The sequence below is a fragment of the Pseudorasbora parva genome, chromosome 1 (assembly GCF_024679245.1).
Source record: "Pseudorasbora parva isolate DD20220531a chromosome 1, ASM2467924v1, whole genome shotgun sequence".
Taxonomy (NCBI): domain Eukaryota; kingdom Metazoa; phylum Chordata; class Actinopteri; order Cypriniformes; family Gobionidae; genus Pseudorasbora; species Pseudorasbora parva.
In genome coordinates this window covers 392,501-405,000 of record NC_090172.1, presented here as the reverse complement: position 1 = coordinate 405,000, position 12,500 = coordinate 392,501, and the positions used below count along the sequence as shown (strand labels likewise).

The 12,500-nt window shown below is 42.9% G+C and overlaps 2 protein-coding genes across 2 annotated transcripts in view; one reads left to right on the top strand and one right to left on the bottom strand.

Moving 5' to 3' along the window:
- LOC137079329 (serine/threonine-protein phosphatase PP1-beta catalytic subunit) overlaps positions 1-3,667 on the top strand; it is a 13,970-nt gene extending 10,303 nt beyond the window's left edge. The window contains exons 6-8 of the mRNA XM_067447334.1: positions 950-1,101; positions 1,180-1,314; positions 3,285-3,667. Of these exons, the coding sequence (XP_067303435.1) occupies positions 950-1,101; positions 1,180-1,314; positions 3,285-3,389 (392 nt within the window). The 3' untranslated portion in view covers positions 3,390-3,667. The remainder of the gene's footprint in view (positions 1-949; positions 1,102-1,179; positions 1,315-3,284) is intronic.
- A 7,025-nt stretch (positions 3,668-10,692) lies between these two features.
- Positions 10,693-12,500, bottom strand: part of LOC137079069 (leucine rich adaptor protein 1-like) — a 7,323-nt gene continuing 5,515 nt past the window's right edge. The window contains exon 2 of the mRNA XM_067447052.1: positions 10,693-12,500. This exon is cut by the window's right edge and continues 1,224 nt beyond it. The gene's annotated coding sequence lies outside the window, so the exon portion shown is untranslated.

Genomic DNA, 12,500 nt, shown 5'->3' with positions numbered 1-12,500 from the left:
GTGTGAGAAATCGAGCCGTATTTATATCATTTACCACCTCACACACAACGCTATATCCACCAGCCGTCTCTTCTCTGGGTATATGAGCCAGAGTGTGTGTTATTGACCTCACCGGAAGTGAAGTGCTGGTGGATATAGCGTTGTGTTTGAGGGAAAAAAGGAAATAAATACGGCTCGATTTCTCACACAGATAAACGTCACATTTTCATTTTTGTGTCCCTTTGATTCATTGCTAGAGTCCGACAGATTTTTTTTCTAACCATCTTTTGTATTTTGTATTAAACCACACAGCTTGTCGTTAGTTAGTTAAAGATATGCTGTGATTTGACATTTAAACATGGATTTTTCTTATCTGACATGTACACACAGATGTTTCATGGAAGCTTAGGTCATGAATATTTGTCTAAGTCATGGAAATGTATTGGTAAAAATGTGTATGAACTGATGTTTATTCAAAAACCCAAATCTCAAAATATTATTGAATGCAGTTGTAATTTTTCAGTGTAAATTATTTAATTGATTGGTAACAGCTCTATGGTGTCTTATTTTAAATTAATGTAAAATATGAAATTTAAGAATATAATATGAAACCTGAAGCACAGCCTATATTTAATAAGATTAGGGGCAAATGCCTTTTATAAACGGTTAAAAATCACAAATATGCAGATTTAAAATATGCCAAAGCTGACTGAACACTGGGGAGAATACTGCTTCAGAATAAGTTATATTTACAACACACACACACACACCAACACACACACACATCAAACTTTTTTTCCAGACAAGCAAATGTTTTACTCGGACAATTGAATGACGGCTTTACTGTCTGAAGGAGAAGCTTAATGTCAGCCCGGTCATGTTCATATCACTATCTCCAGTACTTTAAGAGTGTTCTGATATCTGCATGTAGTCAGCAGTTTCCTGTGTGTGTGTGTGTGTGTGTGTGCAGGGCTGCTGTGTGACCTGCTGTGGTCAGACCCAGATAAGGATGTCCAGGGCTGGGGTGAGAATGACCGCGGCGTCTCCTTCACCTTCGGGGCCGATGTGGTCAGCAAGTTCCTGAACCGCCACGACCTGGACCTCATCTGCCGCGCACATCAGGTGACCCCTCGGCTGACCTCTACTGACCCCTCGGCTGACCCCTGCTGACCTCTGACCCCAGTGTCCTCTGTCCCTCAGGTGGTGGAGGACGGGTACGAGTTCTTCGCTAAGCGTCAGCTGGTCACGCTGTTCTCCGCGCCCAACTACTGCGGAGAATTCGACAACGCCGGAGGCATGATGAGTGTGGACGAGACCCTCATGTGCTCCTTCCAGGTGACACACACACACACACGACCACGCCATCTTTATCCACAATCACACCACAAATATACCAACAGGATGCACTGAAGGTCATATAGAGCTGCCGTGCTTCAGTCACTAAAGCGATAGTTGAGCCAATAATGAGCCTGATGTTGATCTGCTGACCCCAGGGCATCCACATGTAGGTGTGTGTGTTTCTTCAGGAGAACACAGATGAAGATTTAACTCAACCGCTGCTGTGTGTCGGTCATATAATGATGTAAATGGGGAACAATTCTATGAGAGCAAAACAAACAAACACACACACACACACACACACCCTGCTGCTGGTGACGACACACTGATGTCTGAAGACACGAACCGATCGGTTTCTGTGAGAAACACAACAGTATTTGTGTTATTTTTACCTCATATCAGACGAATCTCATCTAGTGTTCCCGTCCGCTATTACTGCCGTCTGCTGAGGTCAGACTGGGGCCATCATAGATATATGTGACCCTGTCTGAGAAAACCCTCCTAAAGTCATTTTTTGTGATTCACTGTTTTCTACATAAAATCATCCTACATATGTAAAGAGCATTCTGTTAAAATATAACCGTGATATCTCTAATATTAACTGAGGATGGCTATGTTAAAGATTTGCTGAATTTCAGGCTCAGAAAATCCTGTTTTGAGAAATTCCAGTGTAAACACAAGCTTATTTTTAAAACTGCAACACATTTGATGCATAATTATCCTGAATATGAGCCATATACCACATTAAAGCTGAGATTCTCCCGTTTTCAGTGATATATGACACATTAATGGGGAAATTCTTAAAGGTGTGTAAAACAGGCTGATTTATGATGATGCTCATGTCCAAAGAGCACAAAAACATTCAAACGAAATGGGGGACGAGAGCTGGACTGTAGAAACAATTACCAAGTCAATTAATTGAAAGTATTTGTATAACTTTATTAATAAAATCATATATCCATGGAAAAAGTCATTAATATATAAAACAATTAATATATTACATTACACAGTATAAAATCTCTAACTGAAATTATTTTACTGGGCTATGTAACATTAGGTACAATACTGGAGTAAAACTAAAGAGAGGGCTAGTTCACCCAAAAATGAAAGTTCTGTCCTCATTTATTTACCCTCATGTTGTTCCTAACCTGCACTTTCTTCAGTAAACCGGTTATATCATTATTCAGGGTAATTACCCCGAGATTAATATCGGAACGGCTGTTTAAGCGATCAGCTGTTTCTGTTCCTGCTCGCGTTTAAGCGCTGCCGTGCCAAATAGCCGAGATAACTGAATTCATCAATCCAGTGTTTCCCGACCTTTCTTCAGTCATCGCGCACTTTGAAAATGTTCTACATTTAGTGGCACCCCCTCACATACGTTACGCCATCAGTAGACGCTCCATCACATCATCATCATCATCATCATCACAGATATTCAGGACAACAAGGCCGTCCCCAAACTGGTCTTACAAAGTCAGGAGCGTGAAATTGTCTAAAATGTCTTGGTGAAGCATTAAGAGTTCCTTTCACTGGAACTAAGGGGCCAACCCCTGAAAAACCCACCCTATAACCCCCCCTCCACTAAACTTTACACTTTTAGAAACGGCTCATTCTAGGATAATAAGCACGTAACGGTCTTTATACACCACTGAGAACACAGTTTTTTTTATTTTTTTATTTATTTTTAAAACAGGAAAAGATTAAGGACAATCGGGCCTGGCTCAGTATACAACTGATTTTCAGCAGGTTCCTGCTTCCTGCTGAGTTATGCATATGATACTGCGTTTCTGTCAATAGATCCTTATAAACGCTACACACTGCACCTCTCAGTCATGTTTGAGTCGTGATTATGAATTACGAAAGCCTGATTTGTGCTGGTTTGTGGCAGAAATGGCACGTGTATTATATATCTGTGTGTATAGTAGTGTTTGGGTGGTCACACTAACGCTCGGCTCTGTTGTTCTCAGATTCTGAAGCCGTCGGAGAAGAAGGCGAAGTATCAGTACGGCGGGATGAACTCCGGGCGACCTGTGACCCCGCCCCGGACGGCCACGCCCCCTAAGAAGCGGTGAAGGAGCGGCGAGGGGGCGGAGCTACAACACGTGTGAACCGGCATGAAGACTGTCTTAAATACAGATGAAGTAGTTTATAAACACGTTTTCTTTCTTTCTTTCTATTGAAGACTTGCTTTATTTCTTAGCTTTGGTTTGCCTCTCTGAGCTCACTGTGACGTCACGCTCTTCAGTGTTTAAACACACACACACACACACACACACTCGATCACAGGAGATTCACGCTCACTCGGATCATAACATCTGGACTTTAAGTGAATATAGTTTAACAAACCTCAGTGTGTGTTCAGGCCTCTTTATTCCCAGCTAACAGGGAATGCTCTCAGAACGTTGGCTAACGTTCTCTGAAAGTTCTCTCAAAGTTATCAAAAAACATTCTTGCATTAACGTTTTTAGAACGTTGTGCCAACGTTATTTGCTATTGAGAAACGTTCTAAAAACGTTAGCTATAAAACGTTATTCTTACATTGTTAGTGGAACGTTTTAAAAACGTTGCTACATAAAAAAAAGTATTAGTCATTACAAATTAGTCATACAGCTTTTTTCTCAAACTTCAGATACATAATTTGTATATCCAGAGACAACTTAATGACACTGAAATGCTATTTTCGTGTATATATTTATTTTTTTACAATCAGAAGAAAAATCTAGTAAACTAATTATGTATTAAATATAAATGTAATATTAATATAAAACTCAATTATAAAAGTGGTTTTAGCTTTTTTTAAGAAAGAATAAGATGCCAATAAACAAAAGCAAGTACATTAAAGGAAAAAACAGGAATATTATATTTGATCATACTCCATTGTTAGAACCTAACGAGAACGTTAATACAACGTTCCACAAACTGGACATTTCAACGTTCCTAGAACATTGAAAAACGTTTTTAGAACTTAATGAGAACGTTAGGGAAACGTTCTTATAACCTAAAATTATAAGCTGGGTTGAAGGTTCTGCAGAGTGTGTGCATTCACACACACCACCAGTTCATAAGTGGTTTCTTCACTTCAGTGTGTGTGTGTGTGTGTTTGGAGAAATACGTCCTGGGACACAAATGTTATTTATGTCCACTAAAACGAATTTCTGGAAGGATGACACACACATCGCGTTAATGGGAGTTCGTTTAACGTAACGTTCATTTAAGAACCAATGCTTGAAGAATGACACGATGGGATCCATTAAGAAAGAAACTAGAGGTTTATGAGCCAAAAACAACGCCATCATAACTCGATGGGAACATTAGCAGCAGTTCTGTTATCTGTGTGTGTGTGTGTGTGCAGCCATAACACAACAGTTCCGGGATTGTCTATTAAATAAACGTCTAACGAAACTCTTACATTTAATCATTTAGCAGATGCTTTTATCCAAAGCGACTTACAAAAAGCGGAGAGCAATAGAGGCAACGAAAGGAACAAGGCCAACAACCTGCCAGAGCTGAAGAGTTCTCAGTTAATCGAGCAGTACACACACACTCTTAATAATGCTAACTGAGCACCAGACGCTAGTCATGCGAAATAACTGCTCTTCCATAAGTATTTATTTTTATATTTCTCTTTATCACAAGTGTTTCAGATTCTTACTATCACGATAAATTATTCCTCTATTGACACGACGCGGCAGGCCAAACGCCTCAGCGTTACGCGCATGCGCACTTACTTGCAAAATAATGACCTATAATTCCACGCGAGTTTAACACTTTAATTTAGTTTAACGAGTTAAAGACGATCTTACACACAGAGTGTGAATTAGGAAGCAGATTGTGCAGTAGTGATGCTCGGCCGGCAGGTGGCGCTGAAAGCCTGTTATAATAACCATATCTCTGCTGTTTATTCTGAACCACACCCACACACCCCCACACACCCCCCCCCCTCTCTCTCTCTCTCTCTCTCTCTCTCACACACACACACACACACACACACAGTTTGTAACCCGTTTTTACTGCAGTAAATCAGACCATGATGTCCGAGTGTAGATCTGCTGTACTGTAAGATCGTTACACTGCGAATGAAATGAGCTTTCCTGTCGGAGTGAAAGAAGCTCCCAGAATGCACTGCGTCGGTCACAGGACGTGTCTTGTTTTGTCTTTGTTAAGTGTGTGTGTGTGTGTGTGTGTGTGTGTGTGTCAGTCGCAGGTCTGGACATGAAGTGTGTGTGGAGCTGTGTGTGTGTGTGTGTGTGTGCTGTTTGGACATGAAGAGCTGAGTTTGTGTGTGTGTGTGTGTGTGTGTGTGTGTGTGTGTGTGTGTGCTGTGTGAACATGAAGAGCTGAGTTTGTGTGTGTGTGTGTGGACATGAAGAGCTGAGTTTGTGTGTGTGTGTGTGCTATGTGGACATGAAGAGCTGAGTTTGTGTGTGTGTGTGTGCTATGTGGACATGAAGAGCTGAGTTTGTGTGTGTGTGTGTGTGTGTGTGTGTGTGTGTGTGTGCTATGTGGACATGAAGAGCTGAGTTTGTGTGTGTGTGTGCTATGTGGACATGAAGAGCTAAGTTTGTGTGTGTGTGTGTGTGTGCTGTGTGGACACGAAGAGCTGAGTTTGTGTGTGTGTGTGTGCTATGTGGACATGAAGAGCTGAGTTTGTGTGTGTGTGTGTGTGCTATGTGGACATGAAGAGCTGAGTTTGTGTGTGTGTGTGCTATGTGGACATGAAGAGCTGAGTTTGTGTGTGTGTGTGCTATGTGGACATGAAGAGCTGAGTTTGTGTGTGTGTGTGCTATGTGGACATGAAGAGCTGAGTTTGTGTGTGTGTGTGCTATGTGGACATGAAGAGCTGAGTTTGTGTGTGTGTGCTGTGTGTGTGTGTGTGTGTGTGTGTGTGTGTGTGTGTGTGTGTGTGTGTGCCACTGCTGTGTGGACATGAAGAGCTGAGTTTGACTCAGTGAGACTCTGACATCATCAGTGAGACTCTGACATCATCAGTGAGAATCTGACATCATCAGTGAGACTCTGACATCACCAGTGAGACTCTGACATCATCAGTGAGACTCTGACAGTGAGACTCTGACATCATCAGTGAGACTCTGACATCACCAGTGAGACTCTGACATCATCAGTGAGACTCTGACATCATCAGTGAGACTCTGACAGTGAGACTCTGACATCATCAGTGACACTCTGACATCATCAGTGAGACTCTGACATCAATGAGACTCTGACATCATCAGTGAGACTCTGACATCATCAGTGAGACTCTGACATCACCAGTGAGACTCTGACATCACCAGTGAGACTCTGACATCACCAGTGAGACTCTGACATCATCAGTGAGACTCTGACATCACCAGTGACACTCTGACATCATCAGTGAGACTCTGACATCATCAGTGAGACTCTGACATCATCAGTGAGACTCTGACATCATCAGTGACACTCTGACATCATCAGTGAGACTCTGACATCATCAGTGAGACTCTGACATCATCAATGAGACTCTGACATCATCAGCGAGTCTCTGACATCATCAGTGAGACTCTGACATCATCAACGAGACTCTGACATCATCAACGAGACTCTGACATCATCAGCGAGACTCTGACATCATCAGCGAGACTCTGACATCATCAGTGAGACTCTGACATCATCAGTGAGACTCTGACATCACCAGTGAGACTCTGACATCATCAGTGAGACTCTGACATCACCAGTGACACTCTGACATCACCAGTGACACTCTGACATCATCAGTGAGACTCTGACATCACCAGTGAGACTCTGACATCACCAGTGAGACTCTGACATCACCAGCGAGACTCTGACATCATCAGCGAGACTCTGACATCATCAGTGAGACTCTGACATCACCAGTGAGACTCTGACATCATCAGTGAGACTCTGACATCATCAGTGAGACTCTGACATCATCAGTGAGACTCTGACATCATCAGTGAGACTCTGACATCATCAGTGAGACTCTGACATCACCAGTGAGACTCTGACATCATCAGTGAGACTGACATCATCAGTGAGACTCTGACATCATCAGTGAGACTCTGACATCATCGGCGAGACTCTGACATCATCAGTGAGACTCTGACATCATCGGCGAGACTCTGACATCATCAGCGAGACTCTGACATCAGCGAGACTCTGACATCATCAGTGAGACTCTGACATCACCAGTGAGACTCTGACATCATCAGTGAGACTCTGACATCATCAGTGAGACTCTGACATCACCAGTGAGACTCTGACATCACCAGTGAGACTCTGACATCATCAGTGAGACTCTGACATCATCAGTGAGACTGACATCATCAGTGAGACTCTGACATCATCAGTGAGACTCTGACATCATCGGCGAGACTCTGACATCATCAGCGAGACTCTGACATCATCGGCGAGACTCTGACATCATCAGCGAGACTCTGACATCAGCGAGACTCTGACATCATCAGTGAGACTCTGACATCACCAGTGAGACTCTGACATCATCAGTGAGACTCTGACATCATCAGTGAGACTCTGACATCATCAGTGAGACTCTGACATCATCAGTGAGACTGACATCATCAGTGAGACTCTGACATCATCAGTGAGACTCTGACATCATCGGCGAGACTCTGACATCATCAGCGAGACTCTGACATCATCGGCGAGACTCTGACATCAGCGAGACTCTGACATCATCAGTGAGACTGACGGATAGGGAGCTGTTTGCAGTGATGATGATGCGTTATGATAATATACTGTTATTAATATGTGTCTCGTGCCGTCAGACACACTGGAATTCATGCTATGAGACACAACACACACTACATTCTTCCCACAGGGCTCTGTGTGTGCGTGCGTGTGTGTGTGTGTGTGTGTGACTCAGTTCCTGTTCCTCCAGTGTCTGAGAGATGTGAGACATCAAGCCGTAGGTTTAGTCTCAGCTTTGGTGGGACTATATATAATATTTCAGATTATATATAATATGTTTTATATATATATATTTATTATAGTCTATTATTTATGTTACTGAGCATGGAAATGCACTATAGTTTATTTTCAAAATTGATTTGGAAAAAAGAAAACACACAAGATGGCATGTTTAATATAAACAGTGCTTGTGGACTGTATTTGTCTGGTGTTCCTCCTATCCCGGTATAGGCCTGTTGAAGATCAGTAGCTGTAGCTTTGATGCAGTGTGAGTGTGAGTGTGTGTGTGAGTGTGTGTGTGTGTGTGTGTGTGTGTGTGTGTGAGTGTTTGTACAGGGTCAGATGTTCTCTCCCTCATTTACTGTTCTTAGGTTCGTCGTCAGTCACTGGACAGACCCACTGATACCGAACGCGAGCTCGACAGGTTTTTAAAAAACCGCGCAAGTTTCCAGCGCTTGTTCTCGAGACTCCGTCGCTATGGCAGCAAAGCCGCTAAATCTCAATCTTGTGCATCGCGTGCCGTATTGGTTTACTGCGGGACGCGTCATTTTGCTTGTAAAGGACGATTCCGTATTTCAAGGGAAGGTGGCCGTCGGAATCGATCCATAGAGCATCACGAAGGAGTTCGCTACAATATTGGTGGGGACAATTTTGCCATCTTAAAATATTGATTGGGACTAGTACCTGTGTCCCCCCTACACCAACGCCCATGAGTTCAACATGCTCACACACGCCATCATCCTCGTTTAGTGGAGGGGGGATTATGGGGTGAGGTTGGCCCCTTAGTTCCAGCGAAAGGAACTCCAACAAAGTTGGAGCATGAAATTGTCCAAAATGTCTTGGTATGCCGTGTCGGCTCAGATCCGGCTCACACGCGGTCAACACATGCTCACGATATCAAGCATGTGACTCTCACAGCGGCTCATTGTGTAATGAGTTTTTCATCATCATAATCACGTGCTTTCATATGCAAAAGAGAGGCGTTCACATGGAAACGTAGAGCTGAAAAACCCCAGAGCGTTTGGATTGCAAATGAACATCCCACTGCAGGGCAAACACAACCATCTCTCTCCGACACGAGCCCCTGGGCATCCGGCTCTGTTAGACAGCTCTGCATGCCATCCATTACAGCGGAGGTCACGTTAACTGAAGTCCACATGAGACGAAGACAGAGACGGCTGCAAACACGCTTCAAACAAAGGGCCTAAGGGCTATAAAACAGCCCAAAGATCCCTTCAGTGAACGTTTCATTTTATTTTCATACCAACTACAGCTGCACAAAGTCTTCCAAATAATAAAGAAAACACAAATGAGGATAAAAAACTGAAAAATACACAGAATGCACACAGGACAAAGACACGGTAACGATCCGTACCAGCTCTTAGTATGAAGAATTTGTAATAATCGATCTAGATAAAGAAGTTTGTCCGGTCAGGCCGACTTTAAAGCGATCCCTATCAGCATCCGAGCTTCCGGACACAGACGGACGGCTGACTGCTGTTTAATATGCCGGCTATAAATCTCCCGTCGTCTCTCGTGTCATATCTGAGGCCCTTTCTGTCCAGGTTTAACCCTGTGTGACTACAGCGGACATCATTACACACGATAGATAACGAGGATGATGATATGACTGAGCTCAGTCAGGTGTGCTGGGACTTCAGTTTTCTGTTCTTTGCTGAAGGCCCGAGATCGGACGAGCTTTGTGCGGACATCAGGCATCCGAGCGATGAAGAAACTTGATATTATTCCAGAAGAGTTTCACACACAAGCCTCTACACGGCAAAACATGCTCTTCTTACTCAGTATTCTTGTCTTGTTTCTAGTCCAAACATCTAAAAATTCTTTGAAAAAGTAATTGTCTTGTTTTGGGGAAAATAACTCAAAATGAAGAGAGTTTTTGCTTAAAATAAGATCAATAATCTGCCAATGGGGTGAGAAAAATAATCTTGTTTTCTGTTTGAGTTAAGATTATTTTTCTCACCCCATTGGCAGATTATTGATCTTATTTTAAGCAAAAACTCTCTTCATTTTGAGTTATTTTCCCCAAAACAAGACAATTACTTTTGCTTGTCTAGTAAATGTTTCTTAATGTGACATTTTTAGATGTTTGGACTGGAAACAAGACAAGAATACTGAGTAAGAAGAGCATTTTTTTGCGTGTGTATTGTGTAAATGAGTTATCGTAGTCCATGATGTGTCATAAACACGCACAGAGCGTATTCATCTCTAATGCTGTGGGCGAGTGTTCATGAATAGTGTCAGTGAAATCGACTCTTTGTCTAGTGAATCAATGAGACTCTGTGCACAGCTGTGTGTGTGTGTGTGTGTGTCTCACCATGTACATGCTAACATGGGTCTGATCTTTCTTTTGATATATTGCATGTCCTATGCAAATTGTGTGAAAATGATCAGAAATGCTGGCAACATAAAACACTGACTGAGAAAGAGTTCAAGGATTGCGGCGTTTTATTTCACAAAACATTTCATTAAAATAATAATTTGCTTCGACAAAAGTACAAGTCAATGACATTTCCTCAAAAACAAATGAAAAATTAACAAAATAAATTAGGAGCAAATCAATAAAGCACACAAAATAGTAAATAGCAGCACAAACTACAGTCACAAACACAGCTCAACCAACGGAGAACATTACAGGATCAAACCTGTTCAAATAAACACCACACTCATTTAAAAATGTCAGATTCAAGTAAGAACAATCTCATTACTGCAGTGACGAGTCGAATCCTGACCGACGCGCCGTTAACTCACGACTGTAAACGGGTTTAAACATGTCAGGAGTTTACAACGTTAGCATTAGCATGTAAGCTACAGCGTTTATATTGTCGTAATATTAGAGTTGGACCTGCTTATGACTCAATGCCATCATTTAAACTGAGACTACAGGATGCTTTCAAAATGATTTCAGCTTCATTTATAACCGTGATCAATCTGAAAATGTTACAGCGTTGAAAAAATAATCATATTTACCCATCATGGTTGAGAGAAGAGCACCCAATGAAGTCACGGCCAAAACCTGCCTAATTAGGTCAAGGCCCGCCCAATCACGGCCAAGACCTGCCTAATTAGGTCAAGGCCCATCCAATCACGGCCAAGACCTGCCTAATTAGGTCAAGGCCCATCCAATCACGGCCAAGACCTGCCTAATTAGGTCAAGACCCGCCCAATCAAGGCCAAGACCTGCCTAATTAGGTCAAGACCCGCCCAATCACGGCCAAGACCTGCCTAATTAGGTCAAGACCCGCCCAATCACGGCCAAGACCTGCCTAATTAGGTCAAGGCCTGTCCAATCACGGCCAAGACCTGCCTACTTAGATCAAGACCCGCCCAATCACGGCCAAGACCTGCCTAATTAGGTCAAGGCCCGTCCAATCACGGCCAAGACCTGCCTAATTAGGTCAAGGCCCGTCCAATCACGACCAAGACCTGCCTAATTAGGTCAAGACCCGCCCAATCACGGCCAAGACCTGCCTACTTAGATCAAGACCCGCCCAATCACGGCCAAGACCTGCCTAATTAGGTCAAGGCCCGTCCAATCACGGCCAAGACCTGCCTAATTAGGTCAAGGCCCGTCCAATCACGACCAAGACCTGCCTAATTAGGTCAAGACCCGCCCAATCACGGCCAAGACCTGCCTAATTAGGTCAAGACCCGCCCAATCACAGTCTGAGGGGTTCTCCGCTAAAAACCTCCTGCAGCGAGAGGAAAGTCGGCCGATTGTGAGGAAACTGCAGCCTCGGGTCTAAACCTTTATGAAAGGTTCTGTCAGTCTATTTGAGTAATGTTTTACATACTGGAGTCTCCGCTTTTCTAAGTTTTAAATGAAGTTTTGAGGTGACGCGTCACAATTTGATCAAATAATGAGAAGATAACCGTAGTGCTCAGGTGAAGGGATCATCATCTGGAGCGCTTTATTAATCAAAATATATTAGCTATATTAGGCTAAAAACTGAACACCTGCCAAAACCGTATCAGGCTCCTCCCCCTAATGGGCGGAGCCATGTTTCACGTTTACTGCTGGGAAAACTCGCGGTTCCACATTTGGCCAGTGTTTAGAGACAGAAGTGTGTGTTTGTGACAGGAGAACACATCACACAGGATCTTTGGTAAAATCTCACAGGAAACATTTTAGTGATGTAAACTTTACATTTGGACACAACCTGTTCAGACATTTGATTTTCAAGCACGTTCAGAGTCCAAGTCATTTTGTTAAATATGTTTTTTATAAAATAAAAGGT